We start from the raw sequence: 26,859 nt of genomic DNA, 5'->3' as shown, positions 1-26,859 counted from the left end.
TCTGAGTGTGCAATTTGTTCACTGCATAAAGTGAAATTCCGCTTGTGCATATATATGTGAGCATTTGGAGGCTTAATAATGTTTATTTTGGTAAAGAGCAGTCAGTGTGCTCTCTGAGATGAGTTTAGTTACCGTAGCAGCACAGATCATTTGGCTTCCCATTTCCCCTTCAGCATCTCTGACATTTCTTCACCTGGTTAATAATTTATAAGGAATGTCGTCTAAAACACTTAGCTGTCTGTCTGAGAGTGTTCGCTTCGATCAGCTCTGTTGAATTCCGTGGAAACTCATTGAGTTTGGATCATGAAACAGGCTGAAGGATGGCATTGCTAGACTGTACTGAGGCAGAGATTAAGGTGCTTTGACAGGACTGATTGCTTTTGTTGTTTCTACTGCTACATCATTCATATCCTGAATTTCATTTAAGGCAGGAAGGGGAGGGGGTGAGAACAAAGCACTCAGACCTCAGAAGGTTTTTCATGTAGGTCACAGAAGGTGGGAAGGGGCCTCTAGATGGTGATTTACTGCCTGTTTAAGTAATTTGTTTTCAGAAAACAGTATTTTTTTTACATTTTCATATAGTAGTCTGTCCATTGATGTCTTAAGACCTTTGGCTCATCCTTGTAGGTCACTGTGTGTTCATTCTGAGAAACATAATTCTGTCGCGATTAGTTTATCTTAAGACAGCTGACTGACTTTCTGAAGATGTAAGAGTCCTACTACCATGCTACAGATTGAAATGTAGTCCATTTTTGTCATTCTGCTGTGTTGTGTTGATGCATTGATGATTATTAGTACTTTTAGCACTGTGATGGTAAGGAGACCGTATTTTACACTAACAGCACTTTGTATATCTCTCTGTCTCTATTTCACCTTCAGATTGTGAAGCTCTTGCTGACTTTTCTTAACCTTTGCTCCTGTGAGGCCTTGGCTTCCAGGCTGAGGTCGGAGGTCATTGCTGAGGATGCCGTTTCAATGCAGGCGAGGAATGTCTTTATTCTCTTTACTGCTGGCCCTTCTCTCCATCCTGCTGTCCAATAGCAATGCTGGAAGTAAGTTCATCTAGAAAATTTTTTTTCCCATTTTTCTTTATCATTGAGGCTTCAGAATAACCTAGTTGTATGTATAGTATATCATATGACTACACAAATATTTTATACTTTTATGTAAGAGAGGTTTGTTTAGGCCACAAACACATTATTAAAACATGTCACTATTCTGAGAGATGTATACCTTCATAAAAAGAGCAGTAGGCATATTCCTTAAGACAAGTATTATGTTATAGAATAAATTACTGGTGACTGACTGTTCAAGGCAGTAAGCACATAGCTGAGAATGTGTCTACAGAAGGCACCTTTGTGATATAAGCTTATCAATGAGAACTATTGCCAGATTAGAAAAGGTGGCATTTTATGAAATCTGCAATGAATCAGAACTGCTAAGTTGTACCCCGGGATGAAAGGGACCACATTGTTAAATGCACAAGAAAAGTGAGTTTCTCTTGCACATAGTGTATTATGGCATGAACTATGAATTTTAACCTGAAAAACAAATGTGTGTGATTAGGCATAAAAATATGCAGACTTACATTTTTTATTGCCATGATAACAATATTTTGTGGTATGGTAATGTCTTGTAAAGTATCTGTGTTACACTGTGCCTTTCTGCTTTTTTTTACTGTATCACCAGATTTAGTGCATTAATCCTGCAGAAGAATGATGATTAAAAGATTGTGTGTAGATTAAAATCATTGGGAAATGCTCATCATTATATCACTGTTGCTGTAGCACAAGTTCTATGAGATGTATCCTTCCAAGGATCGGACATCCAGGCCAACTTCCAAAGCTTTAGGTGCCTTCCACAGCCCATACATCCCATTGTAGCTCATGAACAAGCTGGCATAAAAGCAGATATATGAGCACCAAAAGTCTGAAATTTCTTGACTTTGAAGCAACCATTGCTTGCTGCTACAACTCAGGTTGAACATTTGGCTAGAATTTCATTAAAGTGGGCAGAGAAGTACCTCGTTGGAGACTTTTCTCCATTTTTTTTGTTAGAAAAAGTGTTCTGTCTCTCTCAATTTATGTCCAAAAGGAAATTTAATGAAAGGGAAAACTTAATCCAAGTGGGTTTCTCAGATGTTTCAGTCACTTATCTTTAAGTATAATATAGACATTCCCTTTGGCCCAGGGCCCTTTTATAGAAATAATACAAACAATCCCTGTAAAATTGACTGCCTCTCTAGACTCGGGGCAGGATTGGAAAAGATTGTTTCTCTAGAGGCTCATGGATTCTGATCCTTTATCGTCCTCCTCCTCCTCCATTTCCTTCTAAGCTTTGGTATTCATCTCATATAGCTTAGGCTACTGAGCCAGTGATCTAATAGTGAAAATACAGCTGTGTAAGTAAACTTATCATATCAGTAAATGTTCAAATAGATCACTTTTGCAGTACAAACATCCTCCCTCCCTCCTGGTGTGCAGCCAGGGTGGGGGACCCTATCTTGTTTAATTAGTACATATGTTATTACCAGGGCTATAGCCTCCATTTTTTCCTGGGGCAAAAAAGCTCTTAAGTTTTGGTGCCTATATATTTACTTTTATATATGCTTACTCATGAGCTCCAGTGGAAGTACTGTTGCACAGAAGAAGCTTTAAAGCTTTGTAAGTTGGCCGGATTTCCAGTCCTTGGCAGGATACATCCCATGTAGTGTAGGTTACTGTGACAGTGATCTATTTAACTTACTATTGATGTGAGAGTGTTCAATCTAAGCGTTTGTCAGGGGTTCGAGCCGATCCTCTCCACAATCCCCTCTGCCTTTACCTCAGATCTAGTTTGCCGCTGCAGCGACATCACTGGGAGCACCTAAGATAAGATTAAGAATTTATTCTTTCTTAGTAATTTTATTATAAAAAGTTTGTTAGTGATATATTGTGTGTGTGTGGTAAGGTTGAGGGATTCTCGTTTCCTAAGTTTATTTAAAACTTATTAGAGTTCTCCTGATTTGACTACGGATTGACTACCTTACTGGATTCAATTTCACGGACTTGACTTCTTTACTGGACTTGACTTTTCAGTTTCTATTAGAGTGACATGTGTGGGCAAAAGATGTCAGTAACTGACAATCATAGTTCCTGCGTACTGTCTTGGCCCTCTCCATCTGCAAGAAGACTGCTCTATTTGTCATTCTTTCAGTGGGAGGGTCATAACAGATAGGGCGAAAAGAGGCTCTGGATGCTTCAGACCAGGCATCCAGGCGTCGGAGCTCAAGTCATCCAGGCTCTTCAGCTAAAGTTAGATCACCGGTTCCACAGACGTGTTCAACTGTTGTCAGTTTCGAGCCTCGAGTCTTGGAACGGTGATGGAGCTCCTCCCCGACACTGTTTTCCAGGCCCCTCTCCGACACCGATGTTGACCAAGGCCTTCCATTATCTCCATCTCTTCCTCCTCCGAGACCTGTCCAGTCTTTGGAGCGGAAGAGGCTGATCTACTTCTCAGTCGGACTCTTCCTCGCCTCAGCTCGGATCGACTCTGCTCCGTCCTCGGGTCGATGCCTTCGGTTCCTGTTTCGGGATTCTTCCCATTTCTTGAACAGACAACCACATCAGTAGAAGCAGCCTCTCCTTCCTGTCTCAGCCACCTCTTCCTCGAGGCTTCTTACACTTGGATTCTCCACAAGAATCTTTGACATCCGATACTGACTTGGATGAGTCGGAAGGGTCCCCAAAGTCACCTTCAGAAGATGTCTCCATCCTAAAAGAGAGGTGATTGGCAGTCCCTTCCCCTTCTGAGGATGAGTCAGTCTTGCTGAAGGCATTGATTGCTACTTCTTCCTCCTCCTGGGTCACTCCGCCTTCGATGAGTTAATGGAGCTGATTGCTCGAGGCGGGACACCTGACACAGTGGAACCAGTCACCCCAAGACAAGGAGTTCCAGTGGACGCCATGGGTGGCAGCGGCCACGAAAAAGTCATCTGTCCATCCGCCTAACAAAGATTCTAGGACTATGGACAGGTATGGGAAGCGCATTTAGTTCAGCCCTGAACTATTTGACCCATTTTACGGATCTAATCAAAGAGTTGGGAGATACCCTCCAGGGTACTACAGATGCTGCTGTTTCAGAGAAAGTTACAGCACATCTCAATCATCCATTGTTAACTCATCCATGAGGCTGATATCAGCTTTCAAGTCTTCCTTTACTAACGCCCATTTGATGGTGCCACTCTCTTTGGCCCCAAAGTAAAGGAGACCCTTACCTGGTGTGAACAGGAGGGAAAGACTCTGTCTGCTGTCCAGACCGTATTCCCAAGGGCAGCGGTGGAAAATGTGGTTTGAAAACCCCAAGGATCTTTCCCAGGCATGGGTGATGCCTGGCGGCAGAGGGGTCCAAAACCAAGGTGACGAGGCAGTCGGGGGGTCGCTTAGCTATACCCTCAGGCCTCCTTTCTATCCACTCCCATTCCAAAGAAAAGACTCCCAGATGTGCGCCCCAGACCAGCAGCTATAGAAATTTCAAAGCTGCTAGAAAAAGAGTCATCCAACCAGTCCCAGCGGACCAAATAGGATTCGAACTTACTCAAGGTTCTTTTAGTTCCAAAGAAGACAGGGGACTGGAGGCGATTCTGGACCTAAGCAACCTCAACACCTTTGTCAAGAAAGAAAAGTTCTCGATCCTTCCATTCTTACAGGATGTGCTCAATAGATCTGAAGGATACTACCACATCAAAATGGCCAGGATCATTTGCGCTTCCGCTGGGAGCCAGTCACTATCCCTGCCCTTTGGTCTGACCTCAGCCCCAGGGTTTTCACCAAATGCATGGCAGTGGTAGCGTCTCATCTGTCTGCCACCACCTACAGGCCAGGGATTACACTCTACAACTTTGTGTTCACCTCGGAATTTCCGTAAATTTGAAAATCTTTACTACAGCCATCACAGCATATCTTATTCATAGGAGCAGAATTAGATATCATTTAATTCTAAGGCTCCCTCCAGAAAGGATAGCCTCACTACAAAGCCACATTTCTCTCCTTCTGTCATCCAAAAATCCCCAGCAAAGCTGGTTCTGAAGGTCTTGGGTCTCATGGCAGCTTCTCTCATTGCGATACCATTAGACTGCACATGAGAGTTCTACTGTTTGCACAATGGTCGTTCAACAGCTACCTCTGACACGAAATTCTGATTACAAACACATGCAAATCACACCTAACCTGGTGGCTTCAGACTTGCAACCTTTCCAGCGGAAGACCATTTGTGCTACCCCTGATAGGGTGGGGGGCATCTTTCAGGGACAGACAGTCATGGACCAATTTCATCAATGTTCTAGAGTTGAGGGCAGTGTTTCTAGCGTTGCAACACTTTGCTCCCCTTCTTCCTCTAGGGACTATTGCAGTTCAGACAGACAACATGTCTGTAGTCTGGTACATACATAAGCAAGGGGGAACCAGGTCTTATCAGCTATGCAGAGAGGCCATAAGAATTTGGCAATGGGCAGAGTCCACGCACATCCCGGGGTCATCCAACGTCATAGCCGACAGGCTGAGCAGAGCAATCCTGTTGCCTCACGAGTGGTCCCTCAAGTAGTCAATTGCGAAAACGATTTTTCGCACGTGGGGCCAGCCTTCCTGTGATCTTTTTGAGTCTCCAGTGAACGCCAAATGCAGGAGCTACTTTGCCCTATTACCCCCTCCAGGGGAAGTCCCCAGGAGGCGCGGTCTCCTGTATTTTTCCTCCCTTTCCCCTGATTGCAAAGTTTCTGCAGAAAGCCAACAACCTTCAAAGGACGATAATCCTCATTGCCCCATTCTGGCCTCGTCAAATTTGGTTCCCCTTTCTGTTGCAACACCGCATTCGGGGACCTTGGATTCTGGACCCAGAGCCAGATCTACTGACTCACTGAGTTCCTCACCCTCTCGAACCACTCCATCTAGCAGCTTGGCTGCTCCTTTTAGCCAGGTCTGATTCTCTTACACCGCAGTTCAGAATATATTAGTGGCTTCTCATAAAGCTTCCACTACAAAGACCTACACCAGTAAATGGCTTCTGGGCGATTCACATCATTTGGACCCTGTCATAGCTCCGTTAAACAAGATCTTGGAGTTTTTAACAGAATTGTTCCATGAAGGAGCTTCTTCTGCCACTTTAAGAGTGCAATTGGCTGCCATTTCCAACTTTCATGTGGAAGAATGTGGGGCACCTATTATGGCTCACAGACTTTGTAAGGCCTTTTAAAAGGATCTTTTCATATTAGACCACCAGTTAGAACTCCTACATCACCTTGGAATCTGAACCTTTTACTATCTAAATTGATGTTGCCCCTTTGAGCCAGCCTCCGTTTGCCCATTGAAGTTTTTATGGAAGACTCTCTTCTTGGTAGCCATTACATCCGTGTCTGAGCTTCAGGCTCTTTCTATTAAACACCCTTATTTGATCTTCCATTCTGACAGAGTATCTCTTCGCACTAATCCATCCTTTCTCCCCAAAGTTTGCTCTACCAATAACATTAATCAGTCCATTGAATTACCCACCTTTTTCAAGAATCACACTAATAAGTTAGAGTATATGTTACACAAGTTGGATGTCCATAGACAACTCAGGTTTTATTTGGATAGAACAAAGGATCACAGGAAATCTGATCAACTTTTTGTAGCCTTTGCTGACAGCAGGAAAGGTGTAGCCTTTCCAAATGGCTAACTGATTGTATTATATATGATTCTTCAAATCAATCCTTATCTGTCAAACCTAAAGGACATTCTACAAGATCAGTGTCTACATCCTTGGCTCACGCAGCTCGCCTACCATTAGATGCGATTTATGCAGCTGCTACTTCATTCATCTCTCATTACAAAGTGGACAGGGTTTCTAGGGATAGGGCAACCTTTGGTTCCACTGTGCTCAAGAACGTTCTCCCGTGAGTTCCTCAGGAACATGGAGCTAACCCATGTAGAACAAGATTGAACACTCTCACATTTAGAAGTTATGTCCGGAGTGTTCATCTTCTGTTCTTACATTCCACCCTCCCACCCTCAGGAAGAACGTTCAATTTGGTGCCTGGTCTGGAGTATTCTCCTTCTGCATTTGCAGTGGTTGTATTTGTATGATGTACATGTGTATGTATATATATATGTATATAGATGATTTCTTGATTATGTAATTTTTGGCATGAGTGTGTTCTCTCTGACTGCTGGTTTGCTTGCAAACTAGATCTGAGGGATTGTGGGTATTAGGTTGTCTCGAGCTTCTTCTCGATGCAGAGCTTGCAGGAGCCGAGGATCTGTAAGAACAAAGGCGAGATGAACACTCCACATGGAACGTTATGGTAAGGACATAACTTCTATTTATGGTAAGTTTACATACAAAACAGTACTTTTTGTTCCAACAATACATTTCTTAGTTGTTGTAATTCTTCTATTTTATAATTTTTGTATCTCTGTGATTTTCGAAAGAAAATGAAACTGTATTTCTGCATATCAGAATTTTGCTGACCTCTCCCCTTCAAATTATGCTTATTTGTGCAGATCTGTACACAAACTGCTTGAGGTTACTTGCCTGCAAAAGAAAAAGCAGAATTCAACTATGAAAAATAATGGGCACATTTCTTAAGTGTCTATCAGACAATATTCGGGGCCTTTATTTTGAAGTGGGTATAGTCTGTGGCCCACAATACCTTAAGGAAGTGGGTTATGTCATAGAACTCCCACATGGTGTTGGCTCTCTCATCTGGTATATGTGTGAACCACATCAGCTCCCCCACATACATGGCATTGAGGAACTGATGGAGAATTCTTGAGCAGAGACCTGCGACACCTACGCTGTGTCCCCAGTAGGTCACTAAAAGGTCCCTGTAGTTAATGTGTGTAGAGCCACAATTACCCTGCTGTCCTCTGGGATAGGTACTCCACAGGACTGTAGGTGAAGCTAACTCATTTTCAAGAATTCTCACATGATGTCCCTGCCTACATAGTAACTTTCCACTGTGTTGATGTCATGGAAGGCATGAAATGTTAAGCCTGACATGATGACCCTGGGACAGTGTTGTACACCATCCGGAAAAGCAGCTGCAATGAGAGTTTCCTGCAGATTCACTTTTATGAGTGCAGAAATCTCAAGCATACCTGTGAGATGTGCTCTGTCTTTAACAGGCATATGGCCAAGACAAATTCTGAAATGAGCACAGCATTTTGATGTTTCTGAATAGCTCCTTCATCTTGTTTTGCCTCATTATTGTATGTGTCATAAGCATGTAAAACGGCCAACAACATTATTGCCTTGGTCACATCATATAGCTAAGTTTTCTGAATTGCATCTACCCTGCTCAAGGCCACTTGTCAAATAGATTAGTGTAGCACAGTGCAGCAAAGTTTTCTGCCTCAGGCCCACTGTTTCTGATCTTTTACATCTAAAGCAGCCCAAAGTTCCCATCCCCCGAATAAAGTTGGTCTTTCATCTGTAATCTTAACAGCATGCACCATGTTACAACTGTCTTTTAAGTCATGTTTTGTGCCCATTCTGTGTATCTTGTATCTGAATTGTATATCAGTTTCTTTTAGCTTGCAAACTTAGGTTATTAGTAACGTAGACTTTCCAAGGCAATCACAACACAAACTGCAAGTTTAAAAGTTACATCAGCAAGCTGTTTCTTGAATGAATGAATATTGGAATGCTTTTCCTGAACTTCAAAAGTCAGTGGCTGTCAAAATCTGAGTCTGCTTTTTGCTCTGAGTATTACTATGTCACTCCTACCCATCTTAAACAGCCTTTTAGTTCATGCTGCAAACTTTTAGGAGCAGTTCACACAGACTGACCTGTAGCTACAATGGTCTTACATTGCAACTGGCCTGTGTACCACACTGTGTTGTCCCATCTCACAAAGGGACATTTACAGTTACTGGCATTTAGTTGCAACCATGATACATTACAACAACTCTATATACAGGTCTGGACTTAGGTGAAATGGTGCCTTAGGCCAACTTTTCAGCCCATCCTCACACACATGCACTCTCCAGTCCTCCCCTCTGTCCCCCCCCCCCCCCATCTTGGGCTCCTCATACCATGCACATTTCCTTTTTTCACATTTTGCCTTGCTCTTCAGCTTTTTCAAGAAGAAGTAACTTTGTGTGCTCTGAAGTTTGTTTAAAAGTTTTTTTTCTTTTTACACACTTACTGTGTATCCATGTTTACTGTTATTTCTGTCTTCATCTACCAGCCACGTCAGGTTTTCTACTGACATCGATATCCAGATTTTATGTTTTAATTATTTGCCTTTCAATTTTTTTTGTAATCTTCTGGCATATAAAATGATTTGGGGTAGATTTAATGTTTGTAGTGTCTTTAGATGTTTTAGGGTGGCTACGGTGGTGCAGCAGTTAGTGTTGCCGCCTCACAGCAAGAGGTTCTCCGGTTCGATCCTTGGCTGGGGTGCCTTCTGAGCGGAGTCTGCATGTTCTCCCTGTGGTCGTGTGGGTTTTCTCCCACATCCCAAAGACATGCTGGTGGAATGGACACTCTAAATTGGTCCTAGGTGTGAGTGCATGCATGTGTGTGCCTTCTGTGGAAGGTTGGGTGCCAGGCTGGCAACTCAACACCGTAAAACTCCACTGCCAATCATGAGCGGACAGGTGATCCACTGTGGCGACCCCTAACCAGGAAAAGCCGAAAGAAGAAGCGTCTTTAGCTGTTTTCTCCTTGATTATCTTATTGCATTTTCATTTGGTATATTTAGCCAGAACGAGTTAAGAAGTAAGGAAAATATAATGGATCTCGGTCTTTTTCTTGCTAAAAACTTAGCTTATTCTTTGTAAGGCCAGATGCTTCTCTTAGACATGTATGTGAAGGATGAGGGATTTTTCTTTAGTTGCAGTGTGTCACCCCTGTCTGTAATACCCTACTCAGAGCCAGTTTGTCGTTTCAGGCTGATTCCACTGTGAATTATTTACTTTCTGTTCCATTTTGTGCAACCTCACACTGCAGAATGTGTGTGTGTGTGTGTGTGTGTGTGTGTGTGTGTGTGTGTATATGTATATATATGCGTGTGTATGTATGTGTGTGTGTGTGTGTATATATATATATATATATATATATATATATATATATATATATATATATAAATGTGTGTGAGTATGTATGCATGTGTGTGTGTGTGTGTGTGTGTGTGTGTGTGTGTGTATATATATATATATATATATATATATATATATATATATATATATATATATATATATAAAATATATATGGAGATATAATTTCTACATGCAACATTTAGGAAGGAAAACACCCCCAAAACAATGCACTGCAGTCTTCATCAGTCACTGTTTTCACTCCAACACTCAACAACTGATTTACAAGGAATTGTGGACAGAGTAAACTTAAGGCACTCCAGCTTTTTATTTTTTTGATGAATTCCTTTATGTCAGAGGTGTAATGTAGGTGATAACACTTTGGTAACTTACTATTGAATACTACTAAGTTCTATGTACATAGGTGGTTACAGGGTTGTTGACCTGAAAGTCTCTATATGCCTTCCCTTGTGTACCCAATACAATACTAGAGAAACTCAATGTAAAGTATCTTGCCTAAACTCAAGATCTTAGCAACGATTGCCCATATTTAGAAGTGTCATAGGTTAAATCCCCAGCAGGAATTTATGGTTTTACATCCAGTCATCCAGGCTACGTTTAAACAGGGTCATAGAGGGGCTTTGTTTGATGTGAATTGGTAGCCTATTCCAGAGCAGTGGCAACCTCCTGAGAGACGTTTCTGTCTGTCCAGCAGGTCCTATTTACATCGCAGGCCAGGTTAAGGTCCCTGGAGCACGTAACCCTTGCCTCATTTGACTTGCAGATTTGCAGCATTTCCATTAGGTTTGGATCTGAGATTGCTCTGTAGGCCAGGCTCAAGTCTCTTCTTAGTAGTCTGTATGCTATGACTTCAGTTTGTCAGTGTATTGCATGTTCTGGAGACCCTGAATTTTCTTGGTTAGAAATCTCTGAGGTCTCTCAAGTTGCTGCAGGTTCCTGGTAAGGTACATACCAAAGGGAGCATTGTACTCAATTATTGCCCTGATGAGGGTCAAGTACAGGGGTGTTATGACCTCTTTCGCTCTTGAGGCAATGCCTTTGCCAGCGAGGTGTGAGATGTAGAATGCATTCCTTACCACAGTAGACACATGCTGGTCAAAGTTTAGGCTACAGTCAACTTGGGTTCCCAAGTCTCCCACTACTGAGTTGTTACGTAGGGTGTTATTATTTATATGATAGTCTGCAGGGATATAGTTTTTACTGAAGGGGATGATTTTGCATTTTTAGCAGAGAGTTTGAGCCTGTGGCTTTGGCACCAATCACTGTTTTGTGTAAGTCCCTCTTGAAGTATGTTGACATTATTTGAGGATTCAGTGATTGCACCTAATTTGCAGTCATCAGCAAACTTAGTCAGCCACAGCCCCTCTGTTTTGGCCTGAACTTCAGAGAAGTGTATTCCAAACAATAGGGGGGCCAGCACTGACCCCTGTGGAAATACACTGGTGATAGGTCTGCTGGTTGACATAAAATTCCCAACTTTGGCTGAGAGTGATCTGTGGGTGAGTCAGTTAGCAACCCATCTGACAACATAAGGGTTGATTTTCAAGTAGAAAAGTTTATCAGTGATGCCCGAATGTGGGATTGTCAAAGTCAAGATAGGCTGCATGCACAGATTTGCCTTTGTCTGTGGCTCTGGTGACATTTTCGAAGAAGTCCACCAGGTTCAACAGGCATGGCCTGACTTTGACAAAACCGTACTGTGTCAGATCAAGGGTTTGGAGATCACCTATACCCTTATTTATAAGGTCCATGATGATTGGTTACATGGCCTTACAGATGAGGCTGGTTAAGCTTATGGGTTTGTAGATGTTCTTCGTGTTTCACTGTTCCAGTCATTACATTTGGGTAATCTGCTGGCAGGTTGCCCTCAGTTGGCCTGAATTCCAAAGTCTTGGGTCCTGCGTCAGTTGCTGTCTTCTCTTCCATGATGTCAGGTCGTCAGGGTTATGAAACATGCAGCCAAAGCCATTTTCTTTAGTCTTTCGTCAAGTGCAGTGCCCGAAGCAGAAGCATTTCACAAGTGCTGGTCGGCCGACTACTGAAATATTCGAGTTTGAGTTTCAGAACCGAAGTCTTCACTAAAGCCAAGTACCCCATTGGGGAAACTTTTTTCTTGCTTTTTACCGATGTCAGAAAAAGTTAATAATTGTATTACTTGTGGGAAGCAAATACATCATAAGGATTTCCATTTATACTATATTCCTTGCCTAGGCCCTGATCACAACATGCCTGGCTGTCGGTTTTGTGCTATTAAGCGTCTGTATATTTTTGCATCTAAGTATTTTGGAAACAGATTTAACTACCCAGAAATGTCATCGGATAGCAATCCAGCTACTGGAGTACATAAAAAAAATTCAAAGAAAAGGACAGAGAAAGGCAGTCGAGATCCAAAACCGACAACGAAGCTTCTCCTAAGCCAGTCGCCAGTTCGTCGATACTCAGTGAGGCGCTTTCGCAGCCCCTGATACCCACTACCTTTGAGTCGCAGGCCTCTACCGACACCCATGTGGAGTCCGGCATGCCGCAAGATACTCAAGGTATTGAATGACCGACGGATGTATCTCCCTCGGATGGTTCCAGAGCCGCTGAGCAGGCACCGGCTTCTGAGGGTGTATTCAGACCTCAACATTTTTATATCAAAACAACGAAAGCTGCAAAACCAAAGGGAGACACCTTCTAAAACTAAAAAACTGATGCCTGAGTGCACAGGCCTCTATGCCTAAAAAACAGATGATCAAAATGAAGACCTTATTACCTTGATCAGGGGTACCCATCCCCCCTCCAGATAAGAGGCCTAGACAAGACACTGGCTATGAATCTTCAGATCAGGTTTCTATTTCTTCTGATTCCTCCTCTGATAAGGAATTATCTTTACCTCCCTATGAGGATTCTGATGCTGAGGAGTCTATTCCATCTGCATCTCCTCCTGAGGACTATTCATTTGGAGAAACCTTGCATACTTTGAGGGAGCATTTTCACTCAGAGAGTCAAGACTTCTCAGAATCAAAAAAGGGGCTCAGGGATTTCCTTCTTCTCCCTCAGCACAAGCCTTTAGCCATTCCCCCTGTTTTAAACGTTGTGGATGATGTGTTTTCTGAGTCAAGCCTGACCCCTGACTCCTTACCTCTGGCTCCCAGTAAGCCTGACAGGTATTACAGGGTCCCTGACTCTCATAAATTTTTATTTAGAAACCCTGCTGCTGATCCTGAAACTATTTCACAGGGTCCAAAGGGAGTTAAGGCCTCAACAGCAAAAAATCCTACCCCCTCCGACAGAGATTCAAGGGCACTGGACAGATGGGGAAAAATGGTTTATACATCTGCAACTTTGGCAGTCAGGGCCTTAAACTGTCAATTTCATATGCTTAAGTGCCAACAACACATTATGGGATTGCTGAAACAGAAAATTATGTTGATTTCAGAATGTGCAGAAAAGAAAGAATTGCAGGAATTATTGCATGCAGCTGAACAAGTTGGAAAGCATACTTTGCAATGTGGTTTTGATTCTTTAGAGGCCTCCTGCAGGGCCACAGTTACTGGATCTGTGATTAGGAGGCATGCCTGGTTAAAGGAACAACATTTGCCTGATCATGTTAAAGGTAAATTGCTAGATGCACCTTTACAGCATGATTCTCTGTTTGGTATTAAGGCAGAAGAGGTTTTAAAGAAAATGGAAGACAAAGCTAAAAGTTTATGCAAACTGTTAAAGATTTCTTACAGGTGCAGCCACCTAGATTAAGTAGACACTGGCCTACAAAAAACTGGTCCTTTCCTGTGTCAGACACTCAAAGGGGCAAATCCAGATGCCTTAAGGGTTCCAGGTACCAGGCTCAAGACCCATACAGGTCAAAGCAATGGGGCGCATCCACCTCCAAATCTGGAGGAGATAAAGCGCAAACCTACAGAAAGCAATTCCAATGACTTCTTTCTGCCTGCACCAAGCACTTATCTTTTGGCAGCACCCATAGGGGAAAATTAGCACTTTTTGCTCAAAATTGGCAGTTAATAACCCAGGACAAGTGGGTACTAAACATCGTATCACAGGGATACAGATTCCATTTCCACACTCTGCCAATGACAAATGGTTGGCCAGATCTGCCAAAAAAACAATGGGCAGAGGCACAGAAACAGGTTACGTCCCTCATGGATATAGGGGCCATTCAGACAGTACCAGAACAGGAAAAAGGACAGGGTTTTTACTCGACTGTTCTTGGTACCCAGAAAGGACAAGGCCTGGCGGCCAGTACTGGATTTATCGATTTTGAACTCTTACCTGGACATTCCAATATTCAAAATGCTCACTTTGCAACAGCTTATGCCCATGCTTGGCAAGAATGCTTGGCTGGTGACTTTAGACCTAAAAGTGGCATACCTGCATGTCCCAATAAGACAATCATGCAGAAGATACCTCAGATTCAAGGCTGGCTTAATGCATTACCAATTCTCAGCACTGCCCTTTGGCTTATCTACTGCACCCAGGGTCTTTACAAAGTGCCTGGCACCAGTAATTGCATTTTGCAGACAAAGAAGTATTCCAATATGTCCTTACTTGGACGACTGTCTCATTCAAGCAGAGAACAAGGACACTCTTCTACCACACCTGGCATTTGTGAAAAGTCTTCTAACATGCCTAGGGTACACAATAAATTGAAAAGAAATCACAACTGGTACCCTCTCAAAATATAACATTCCTGGGTGCAAGCTTGAATACAACTGCCTAGATGGCTTACCTCACGCCAGACAAACAAAGGCAACTGACTACTTACTTCAAACTGATGGCAACAAAAACCCAGTCTTTTGCAAGGCAAATTCTGCAAGCTCTGGGCTATATGGCATCCTGCATCCTACTAATTCCATATGCAAGACTGCAAACCTCCTGGGTCCATCTTGGACTGGATTCTAGTCAACCACCCTGACTATATCTCCAACTCTGGTACCTTACCAGACTCATTAAGTGATCATCTCCCAGCCTTTATTGACCGAAAAACCCAACAGCTCCCACACCAACAACATTATGCCCACTCTCGTAACCTAATTTCAACCCTTCAGTATTCTCTGAAACTCTTAAACTAACAAACTGGGATTCACTAAATACTCTCCCCCTAGATGAAGCACTAGAACTCTTCAATACTACCTTCCTAAGCCCCCCCCCCCGAACAAAAAGAATAAAGTTCAACTCTGCCCCCTGGCTAACTAAAGACACCAAAACTCTTATGAGACAAAGGGACAAAACTTGGAAACTATATAATAAAAATAAAAACCCAGCCTCTTTACTGCAATTTAAGCAACTCCGTAATCATGCTAAAAAACTCATTATGAAAGATAAGAAATCATACTACAACAAACTTCAGTCTACCCTCACTAACAATCCCAAAAAATTCTGGAACTCTATCAATTCACTCTTACATCCAGGTACAAAATCCAATCCCTGTCCAGACAATAAGACAGACAGACACTGAAATCGCAACTCTCTTTAACTCCTTTTTTACTGGCTCCATTGCTCAACTGACTAAATCCTTCTCCACTTCCACCCATTCCCCTAACCCAAAGCCTTCTTCTTCATACATCCCTCACTCCAACTCTCTTAACCCTCCTCCCACTTTCATTCTACAACCCGTGTCTACCACCAGGATCAAACAACTTCTCTTCAAACTCAAACCATGCTCAAATGCCCCTGACAACATCCCATCACTCTTTCTCAAGCTCGCAGCAGATGGCATTGCCATACCTATCAGCATTCTCATAAACAGATCCATCCAAGAATCTTATGTCCCCAAACTTTGGCATGCAGCCCACATTCTGCCACTCCATAAAGGAGGCAAAAATAATACCATCTCTAACTTCCGAACAATAGCTGTTCTTTCTCCAATTTCAAAAATACTTGAAAGATGTATCCACCAGCAACTCATGCCCCACCTCCTCAACAACCATCTCCTCACCCCTACTCAACATGGGTTCCGACCTGGCCACAGTACCATAACTGCTCTTCATTCCTTCCTAGAAATTGTCAACCAAGCACGTGACTCTGGAAATATTGTCTCCACTGTTCTTCTTGACCTTTCTACGGCCTTCGACACAATATCCCACTCTCTCCTTTTCAACCACCTCTCTAACCTCAATCTCTCCCACAAATCTCTTTCTTGGTTCAGAAGCTATCTCTCTGATAGATCCCAAGCTGTGAAATGGAATACTGGTACCTCAAAATTCCTACCTACCCTTACCGGTGTCCCGTAGGGTTCTGTACTCGGGCCTCTACTCTTTAACATTTTTATCAATGATCTCCACTCTTCAATTCCTCATGCTCAAATAGTACAATATGCAGACGACTCCACTGTTATCTGCTCTGCCCCTAGCCTTTCCGAGTTCCAAGGCAAAACCCAATTGGCCTTTACAACCACAGAAACTTGGATGCTTCAAAATCATCTTTCCCTTAATGCCAACAAATCTCACATCATTCTCTTCTCTCCCTCAAAAGCAATGACTCTAGACAAGTCTTCCTTCATAATCTCCAGCCTCTCCCACTCCTCAATAGAAGTTGTTAGTTGTGCTAAACTACTCGGAGTTACCATTGATGAACACCTGAATTTTAATAATCATATTCAAATAAACATAAAAAAAACTCATCTGAAACTCGGTATGCTCTATAGAAATACTAACTTTCTTACTCCATCTTCAAAACAAACTCTCGCCACGACCTACCTTCTCCCTTCTCTACTGTATGGTGCCCCTAGTCTATCTAATCTCACCACTTCTATCTCCTCAAAACATGAAAGTTGCTACTATAAAATTGCCAAATTCGCTACTAACTCCCCCCATTCTACTCACCATTGCATCTGCCTTCGTAGGCTCCAATGGCTAGAACTCCCTAATCAACTCGATTTCCTCCAACTTACTACTGCACACAAACTAATTTTTAACCCTACTGCTTGCCCTGCATTATCCAATAGCTTGACCTTATATACTCCTCCGAGGCCCCTAAGATCTAGCCACCAAAATCTTATATCTGTGTACAGACCCAAGCGACCCCTGGCCAACTCCTACTTTCTTACACTACAGGAAAAAAATGGAACTCGCTTCCTTCCCTCCTAAGAGTCACTACAAGCTATGAACAGTTCAAATCCCTTCTCCATTCTCACCTTTCCCAAAATTGGAAATGTAATTGTATACTCCCTACCTAGATCTTATTTCATCCTAGTTCCTTTCTCCCATACCCCTGGTTCCCCTTCTTCAGTCTCGGTCCTTAGCTCCCCTCCCTCTTCCTCTTATCTTCTCCCCCCTCCCTGACTTCACCCTTTACTTCCTTCAAGTGCTCTCTTCCCTCTGCCCACCTGTATGCTTAGTCTCACATTTGAATCTTTTTGCCTTTTTCTTAAGGTGTTCTTCTGGTCTCTATCTTAAAAGGATCACTACTCTATCTGTTTTTCTGCTATCTTCCTCCTGACCTCCCTTCTCCTTTAAACTTTTTGCTTCTCCTTCGCTTCTCCTATGCATTCCTGTTCTTGCATTCAAACTCATTCTATATTTTCCTTCTTCTTTACTACTTCACTTAACATTATAGTTGCATAAAAACAAGATTTTCTTATGTATACTGCCTAATGTACCTCATCTTTGAAGAATTGTTAAAATATTGTGCTATTAGAACTCAGAGTGTTTTTGTGTATAATGTATTAGTTTACACTCCTTCTGCTGTGTTTGTACAATGTATTGTCATCAATATATGCTTGTATTTTTGTGTGCAATGTATTACTTTATTGTATTATCATGGAGCTTTTCTCCCCGGGCCTCCACTGAAAACGGGCTTTCAAGCCCAGTGGACTTCCCCGGTTATCAAACTGGAAATAAATAAATAAATAAAATGAGGAAACTTCAATGGTACCTAAAAAGGTTTATGGAGTCAACATTCACACAGTCTGGAAACAATAATTCCTCTCATCCCCTGCCTGCAGCAGGAGTTTCTATGGTGGGCAAAGGCCTGTCACCAAAACATGGGACGGCCCTTCACTCTATCCCCTCCCAGCCAAACCTTAACAACAGACGCATCAGATTATGCCTGGGGGGCCCACATGGCAGGAAGATGCATTCAGGGCTTATGGGCACCAAATCAAATGCACCTACATATCAACCAGAAAGAGATGCTAGCTGTTCAAAATGCCCTAACAGCGTTCAAGGACTTACTTCATCCAGGACAACTACTGATAAAGACGGACAACACCACAGTCGTGTGGTATATAAACAAACATGGGGGCACACACTCATACCCCCTTTGCAGATTAGCCATGGCACTGTGGGACACAGCTTTGAGCTACCATATAATCTTCAAGCTCAATTCCTGCCAGGAAAACAAAATACTCTGGCAGATGATTTAAGCAGAAACCTTATGGATCCTCACGAGTGGAAACTAAATCCACAAGTCTTCAGCATGATAGCAGAGAGATGGGGGAGCCCAGACATAGACCTATTTGTCTCTCCTCAAAATTATTAACTGAAAAGATTCTGCACTAGGACTTATCACAGACAAGCATGGAAAGTGGACGCCCTATCTTTCAGTTGGAAAAACCTATCAGTTTACGCCTTTTCTCCTCTGCTTCTTCTACCCAAGGTCCTCCTAAAAGTCAGACAAGAGAAGCAAAGATGATATTAATTGTCCCGGACTGGCCCCGCCAATACTGATACCCAATCCTAAGGAACTTGTCTCAATACCCAGCTTGGACCCTGCCTCAAAAACCACAACTACTGTCCCAGAAAAAGTCAGATCCTGCACAATCAACTACAGACTCCGAACCTGGCAGCATGGCTAATCCTGTAATCATACAGATGACACCTCTCAGTAAAGCTGTGATGGATGTCATTTTGGAAGCCAGAAGGCCTAGTACTAGAAAATCTTATGCTGACAAATGGAAGAGATTCTGTGCTTGCAATCCAGCACAAGGAACTGATACAGCAGAACCACAATTTCCTCAGATATTACAATACTTAACTGAGATGCTTGACAAAGGCCTATCTTTTTCATCAATCAAAATCCATGCCTCTGCCATTTCGGCTCATTACAATATAAAGCCACCAATCTTTTCTCATCGTTTACTAAAGCGGTATCTTAGAGGAGCCAAAAATTTAAGGCCTCCTAGAAGATCGCCATTACCTGCATGGGACCTCAATTATGTGTTGGAAAAGCTCACTCTGCCTACATTTGAACCAGCTGCTACCGCTGATATAAAGTTCTTATCATGGAAGACAGCTCTGCTACTAGCAATTACTTCAAGAAGAGTTTCAGAGCTACAGGCCCTCATGGCTGTAGAGCCTTTTATAATATTTTACTCAGACAGGGTGTCTCTGAGGACAAATCCTACTTTTATGCCTAAGGTCGTTTCCAGTGTGGCTCTTAACCAAACAATTCATCTGCCAACTTTTTATCCAAATCCACTGAACAAAGGGGAGAGAATTCTGCATTCCTTGGATGTACACAGACAGCTAAGATTCTACTTGAGCAGGACTAAAGCTCTAAGAAAAACTGAGCAATTACTAGTGTCATATGCTGCAGAATCAAAAGGAAAGGCCATTTTAAAGCAGACAATTTCAAAGTGGATAAGCCATTGCATCCGTTTCTGCTACTTACACCATGGCAAACCTGTGCCCAAGGGCATTAGGTCTCACTCCACCTTGGCTGCAGCTACTTCAGCAGCCTTTCTCAGAGGAGTACCAACCAAGGACATTCTAGAGGCTGCTACTTGTAGTTCTGTTCACACCTTTACAAAGCATTACCATTTGCCTCTCTACTCTAAGTCCAGGGCAGGCTTTGCCACTGCAGTGCTGCAGGGCCTTATAGCTTCACCTAATGCTGTTTAGCTCCAGCTTCCCAACCATAGCTTTGGGATTCTACCCAAATGTAATGACTGCAACAGTGAAACACGAAGAACATAGTACAGTTGTGTACACTTACCATAAATGTAGATGTTAGAGTGTATTCACTGTTGCAGTCCAGGTTACCCTCCCGCCATCCCCGTGTCCTTCTACAGTTTATCTTTCCTTCTCTATCTTCTACAACCTATGTGGTGTATTTTGCTTGTAGATGAAGGTAAAGTTTATATTGATGCATGTATGTATTTATATAAATATTTAGAATATTGCTACCTTTTTTTGGGGCACCTGACATCGGGGGCAAGAAAAACTAAAGAAAATGGCGTCGGCTGCATGTTTTATACCCCTGACAACCTGACATCATGGAAGAGAAGACAGCAACCAACGCAGGACCCAAGACTTTGGCATTCAGGCCGACTGAGGGCAACCTGCCAGCAGATTACCCAAATGTAATGACTGAAACAGTGAATACACTTGAACATCTACATTTATGGTAAGTGTACACAACTGTACTTTCCCAGAGTCTGCTACTGTAACCCCTTTATGAAGGGGGGAGACGGTTGCTGTTTTCCATTCAGTAAGGACAAAACCAGTACTCAGCCTGTGGTTGAAAAGAGTACCTAATGGAGTTGCTAACTCATGATGATGTGTAGTCCAATCTCACCTTCATTTTTACATATGGGTTTGGAGCCGATCCTCCGCTCTAACTCGGCCGATTTACAAGCTCGAAGACTTCTGGTTGGCTCGTGGCCAAGCAGGTATCCCATAGTGCACCAGTACAAACCCCAGATCTTGTTTGCCGCGTAGACGAGTTCAGTTGTGCTTCTCTTGGCTCTGGCTAAGTGTTAAAATTCTTCTATTTAAATTTTGTATTACAGTTATTACGGTGTTGTAAGATGATATTATCTTAGGCAGTATTGTTGTTTGCCCTTTTCAGTGCATTCTTAGCTTAAACTTGTTGTTAGTTTGGTATCCTGTGTGCCAGTTTAGAGTTCTTATAGGCGCCGTTGCGCTTTTTTTCTTATCAGGTAGTTTGTTAGTTTGTGGCGGTTTTCCGCTAATAGTTAACAGAGGCTTTTGTTATTCTGTTGTTTTTCTAGACCGTTATTGGCAGCTTAATTTCCTTAATCTGAGATTGTATTTTTGGCAGGGATCCGCTGTTTATTTGCTAAGGGTTGGAGTTCCTCCCTTAGTAAGTTAGTTTTTTCTTCTAATTGTTCCACATAGAGTTATATACAGTTTTCTGTGTGTGTGCATTTTCTGGTCTGTTTAAATTAGAAGACCCAGTTTCTGTCTCACCGGGCTAGGCCCATTTAAGTTAGAGGACCTAATCCTTGTGGTACTTTGTTCTGTACAGCTAGGCCTGTTTTAGTTACAGGACCTAAAAATTGTTACCACATAGAGTTATTTACAGTTTGTGTGTGTGCGTTTTCTGGTCTGTTTAAATTAGAAGACCTAGTTTCTGTTTCACCGGGCTAGGCCCGTTTAAGTTAGAGGACCTAGTCCTTGTGATACTTTCTTCTGTAGGGCTAGGCCCATTTTAGTTAGAGGACCTAGTCCTCTTCCCTCATTCTTCTTCTTCTTCTTCCTTTCCTGTGTGTGTGTGTGTGTGTGTGTGTGTGTGTGTGTGTGTGTGTGTGTGTGTGTATAATGTCTAAAGAGAGTAAGGAGCACAATTACAGGAGAGAAAGAACAAGCTTATACTCAAGGGTTTACTAAAACCATCTTTGAGGAAGTTGTATCCAGTTCTTCAGCTTCCTCCAAGTCTGGCAAATCTAAGTCTTCAAAAAGGCCTTCTCCGGCACTGGCTGGTGTCTTGGAGCCACCTTCTAAACAGTCCAAATCTGCCTTCTCGACTCCACTGCCTTTGGAGCCAAAGGAGAGCACTGTTGTGGTGTCAGAGTCTGTTCCAAGTGTTTCTGAGCCGATCTCGGAACCAACTGAATCAGCAATTGAATCTGCTTCTCTGAGCCGGTCTGTGGATTCCCTACCGGTTTCCATGTTACTAAAGTCTCCAGTGCCCCCTAGATCAAGATCCCCTACTATGTCTTCCAGATCTTCGAGGAGCTTTTCATAAGAAGATGTGGAGAGGCTAGTGTTGAGACTCCTGAAGTCGTCTGTCTTACCACAATTATTGTTGGCTCCGACCCAGTCGGCTCCAGAGCCACTCAATCCAGCTTTGCCCTTGTCTGCTATTCCTCCTCTGAGCCATATTGGCCCTTCGGAGTCAGAGTGCTTGGTGCCACCGGAGGTACTATCTGTTCCAGCTCCCTTTGTCGCTGCTTTGGAGCCGGGTTCTGCTCAGACACGCATGGTGCCGTCTGTCATGTCCATGGGCTGAAGCTCTCTTGTCGGCTCCGAAGTCGACCTTTGTCTCTTCGGAGTGGGGGAGGTCTTCGAAGCCAGAGAGTCGGCGTTTGAGATGATGAGCATGCTGTCTCATTCCCCAGCCCCTACCAGTGGTACCAGCACTCTTCCCCCGAGAGCACCCACTTCGGTCTCAGCCCCTACTCTCTTCGAAGACAGCAGAGACCGTCAGCCTCAGGAGCCATCGGCTGGTGGCCCCCACTCTTCCGAGGCCTACCCAGAATGCCCTTTTGAGGAGCCTCCCCGGAAGAGACTATTTAAGAGGAAGCATGTTGACTCCCAGGATGAGTCCTTGACATCAGACACTGACCTCGAGGAGTCAGAAGGGTCCCCCAAGTCGTCCTCTGATGATGTCTCCTTCGTGGACATCGTGCAGATTCTTAAGCAGAGGTGCGACTGGCCCACTGTCAACCCTTCTGATGAGGAGTTGGTGTACCTGAAGGCTTTCGGGTCTCAACCTTCTGCCTCTTGAGTGTCTCCACCTTTTGACTAATGGATCTAGTTAGTCGAAAGGTGTGGGATACGCCTGATGCCTTGGCGCCAGTCCCCAGGAGATCCAGTAAGTTTCTGTCTACCCCTCCTGGTAAAGAGTTTTTGTCTAAGGGCGTTCCCTAGATGCCATGGTGGTGGCAGCAGCCACAAAGAAGGAGCTGTTGGAGACTTCATCCTCTGTTCATCTGCCAAATAAGGAATCTTGACAGATGGACAGATTTGGGAAGCGTATATTTAGTCCAGCAGCATTTACCCTTTGATCGTTGAACTATCTCACTCACTTCACGAGATTACAGAGGGATCTCCTCAAGGAGTTAGGAGATTCTATACAAGGTGCGTGTACTGAGGGAGTCCCTCACAAGATCTCTGCTCAGTTGTCCACCTTAAATTCTATAGTTAACTCCTCCATGCGGCTGATCTCCTATGCGGCTGATGGAGTGAGTAGAGCAGCTGGTTCAGGAGTTGCCCTGAGGCGTCACTCTTGGATGCGCTTGTGTAATTTTGCGGAACCGTTCAAGTCTACTTTCACCAATGCCCCATTTGATGGTTCCTCATTGTTTGGTTCCAAGGTGAAAGACACACTCACTCAGTGTGAGCAAGAAGGAAAGATGCTTTCTGCCGTGGTAGTATGTTTTACTGTTCCCTCTCGACCATACCCCAAAGGTCAAAGGGGCAGTAAAATGTGCTTCAAAAAGTCCCAGAGGGTCTTTCCGGACACACAGGGTGAATCCTCCTTCAGAGGCAGAGGAGGAGGAAATAGGAGACGTTGCCATAGAGGCAGGGGCGGTCCGCAATACCAGCAAGGCCGTGATTCCTTTCGGGGACGGCCTTATCAGCGCTCCTGATGTGAGGCCCGACTGTGTTTCTCTGGGGCCAGTCGGGGGTCGCATTTCTTTCTATCCAGGAGCCTGGCTAAATATCACTCAAGACAAGTGGGTACAAAGAGTTGTTATCAGAGGCTATATCATACCCTTTTCCCTTCCACCATTTGTTCCCAAGAAGATCCCAGATGTACCACCTAACCACAGGGATCAGGCAACTGTGAAGATCAACAAGTTTTAAAAAGAGTCATCCAGTCCATCCCAGCAGACCAGATAGGATCTGGAACTTACTCCAGGTTCTTTTTAGTACCAAAATGAACCGGAGATTGGAGGCCAATATTGGATCTCAGCAGGTTAAACGAATGCGTGAAGGACAGGTTTTGGATGGTAACTCTGCAGTCAATACTCCCGTTGTTAGGGAAAGACTATTGGATGTGCTCTCTAGATCTCCAAGATGCCTACTACCATATAAAAATGGACAAGGTGTCCAGGAGCCATCTACGCTTCTGACTGAGAGCCAGTCATTATCAGTTTCATGCTCTGCCTTTGGTCTCACCACAGCCCCCAGGGTGTTCACCAAATGCATGGCAGTAGTGACAGCTCACCTGAGACGTCAAGGATTCCAGGTGTTTCCATTTTTGGACGACTGGCTCCTGAACATCGCCACCAGGCATCTACTCCTCCAAAACAGAGACGCCACTATTCAACTTTGTGCTCAGTTAGGGATCTCCATAAATTGGGAAAAATCTGCATTATTGCCCTCTCAATCTGTGATTTTTATAGGTGCAGAGGTAGACACAGTGAACTTGACAGCTCGTCTCCCTGCCGACAGGGCACAAAACTTAATCTTTCAAATTCAACGTCTTCTTCCATTGCGGAAGGTCAAGGCGAAGTGGGTTCTTCAGCTCCTCTGGACTATGGCATTCACCGTTCTATTAGTACGATTAGCCAGGTTGCACACGAGAATTCTCCAGTGGCTTCTGTCTTCCCAACGGTCCTTCCAATATCTCCCGCTGAGTCATCCTATCCTGCTGACGGAATCATGCAAGAAGGACCTTCTTTGGTGGATAGCTCCCAACCAGTTGATCATGGGCGCTTCCTTTGTTCCTTCCCAACCTGTTGCCACTGTGACCACGGATGCCTCCCAGATCGGGGGGGGGGGGGGCATCATCTCGGCAGGACTGTCCAAGGCACATGGCAAAAACATGACACTCACCTGCATATCAATGTTCTGGAGATGAGGGCGGTGCTCCTGGCATTGCAAGCACTTCAAGACCTTCTTCCTCTCAGGACTATTGCGATCAGGCAGCATGTCAGTAGTTTGGTATATCAACAAACAGGGCGGTACCAGATCTTACCCACTCTTGTCGAGAGGCCATGCGAGTTTGGGAATGGGCGATTTCTTCCCAGTGCTTTCTGGTTACAACGCACATTCCAGGGACGACCAACGTGATAGCCGACAAGCTCAGCCAGATGATCCTCCTGCCTCACGAGTGGTCTCTGAAACAGGAAACAGCAGAACAGATTTTCTGCAAATGGGGACAGCCTTGCTATGACCTCTTTGCCAGCCCAGTCAATACCAAATGCAGCAGCTATTTTTCCCTCATTCCCCCTCTGGAGGAAGACACCCAGACACACTCTGGCTCACGATTGGCCCATGGGACTTCTGTATGCATTTCCTCTCATTTCCAAAGTGATTCAGAAAGCCAGTCAGCTGGGAAGCAAGTTGATCCTCGTTGCTCCTTACTGGGCTCGTCTGGTCTGGTTCCCTTTTCTCGAGCCTCTTCTCCTGGATGATCCTTGGACCCTGGACCCAGCTCCAGATCTGTTGACTCGCGTGTCCGCTTCGCTACATCCCTCAATCCACTCCCTCAGGTTGACAGCGTGGCTGCTCCAGTTCCATCCCTAGTCAGGCCTCATGATGTATCATCCTCAGTATCACATATTCTTATGTCCTCCCATAAACCTTAAACTAGAAGGCTGTATGGCAGTAAATGGAAAAGATTTTCTATTTGGGCACAGAAAATGAATGTAGATCCCTACACTACTTCTATCCCTGTGATTTTGGAATTTCTCTCTGAGCTTTTTTAACAAGGAGCTTCCGCCGCCACTATCAGAGTCCATTTGGTGGCAATTTCTCATTTTCACTTAGGGTTTCCAGATACCAATTTAATGTCTCATAAGCTATGCAAGACCTTTTTGAAAGGAATCACTCTTTTGATACCACCACTGCAAGAACCTGTGGCTTCATGGTATTTAAATTCTCCCCAGTTTGAACCTTCACACTCATCTTCATTGAAATTTTTGTCTTGGAAGACTTTGTTTTTGGTAGCTATTATGTCAGATAGATGGGTATCGGAGCTACAAGCCTTGTTTGTTAAGCCACCTTATTTGGTCTTTCACAAGGACAGGGTGTCACTGCATACTAATCCCTCCTTTGTTCCCCTGCTACCTTAATTCAATCTATAGAACTCCCAGTTTTCTTCCCTAATCACTGTAATGCAGCTGAATACCGTTTTCATCAGCCGGACGTTCATAGACAACTACGTTTTTATTTACAGCGGACCAAGGAATTTAGGAAATCAGATCAACTATTAATTTCATTTTCTGACTCCAGATTGGGCTTACCAGTTTCTAAAGTGACACTATCTAACTGGATTTCCAGTTGCATAGCCTTTATCTACAGTTCGGAGGGCAGACCTTTATCTTGCAAGATCAAGGCTCATTCTATCAGGTCGCTGTCTACCTCTGCAGCCTTTCAAGCCAGGGTCCCACTTGATATTTGTGCAGCAGCTAAGTAGGCTAACCCTCGCACTTTTATTACACATTGTAAATTGGATTTAGCTTCCAGGGGTAGAGCATCCTTTGGCTCCACTGTGCTTAGGAGTATTTTCCAGTGAGCCACCCAAGAGTAAGGCACTAGGGACGCTGTCCCATATGTACAAATGAAGGTGAGATTGGACTACACAACATAGAGAAGTTATGTACTCACCATAACGTTCCATGTTAGTAGTCCATCGTGGGGCTGCCACTGGTTCAGTTATTAAGTAGGCACGCCTGGCTTAAGGATCAGAATTTGTCAGAGCATGTTAAGACTAGAATTCTGGATGCTACTATTCAGTCTGAAGTTTTGTTTGGACCTCCTGTGAGTCTGTATTAAAGAAAATGGAGGACAAGGCTAAGTCTATGCAGACTGTTAAAGATTTTTGCAGGTGCAACCTCCAAAGTTTAGTAGAAATTGGCCTGCTAAAG

At 43.7% G+C, this 26,859-nt stretch overlaps 1 protein-coding gene across 32 annotated transcripts in view; it reads left to right on the top strand.

Moving 5' to 3' along the window:
- Positions 1-26,859, top strand: part of LOC122787386 (receptor-type tyrosine-protein phosphatase S-like) — a 3,272,784-nt gene that overhangs the window by 1,212,675 nt on the left and 2,033,250 nt on the right. For all 32 annotated transcript variants that reach the window (XM_044054059.1, XM_044054057.1, XM_044054056.1 and 29 more), the window contains one exon: positions 880-1,052. In XM_044054059.1, the coding sequence (XP_043909994.1) occupies positions 965-1,052 (88 nt within the window). In that variant the 5' untranslated portion in view covers positions 880-964. The remainder of the gene's footprint in view (positions 1-879; positions 1,053-26,859) is intronic.

Source organism: Protopterus annectens, chromosome 13.part0 (assembly GCF_019279795.1).
Source record: "Protopterus annectens isolate FY-2018-M chromosome 13.part0, PAN1.0, whole genome shotgun sequence".
Taxonomy (NCBI): domain Eukaryota; kingdom Metazoa; phylum Chordata; order Ceratodontiformes; family Protopteridae; genus Protopterus; species Protopterus annectens.
The sequence above is the reverse complement of the archived record's forward strand: the minus strand, read 5'-3'. Positions and strand labels throughout refer to the sequence as shown.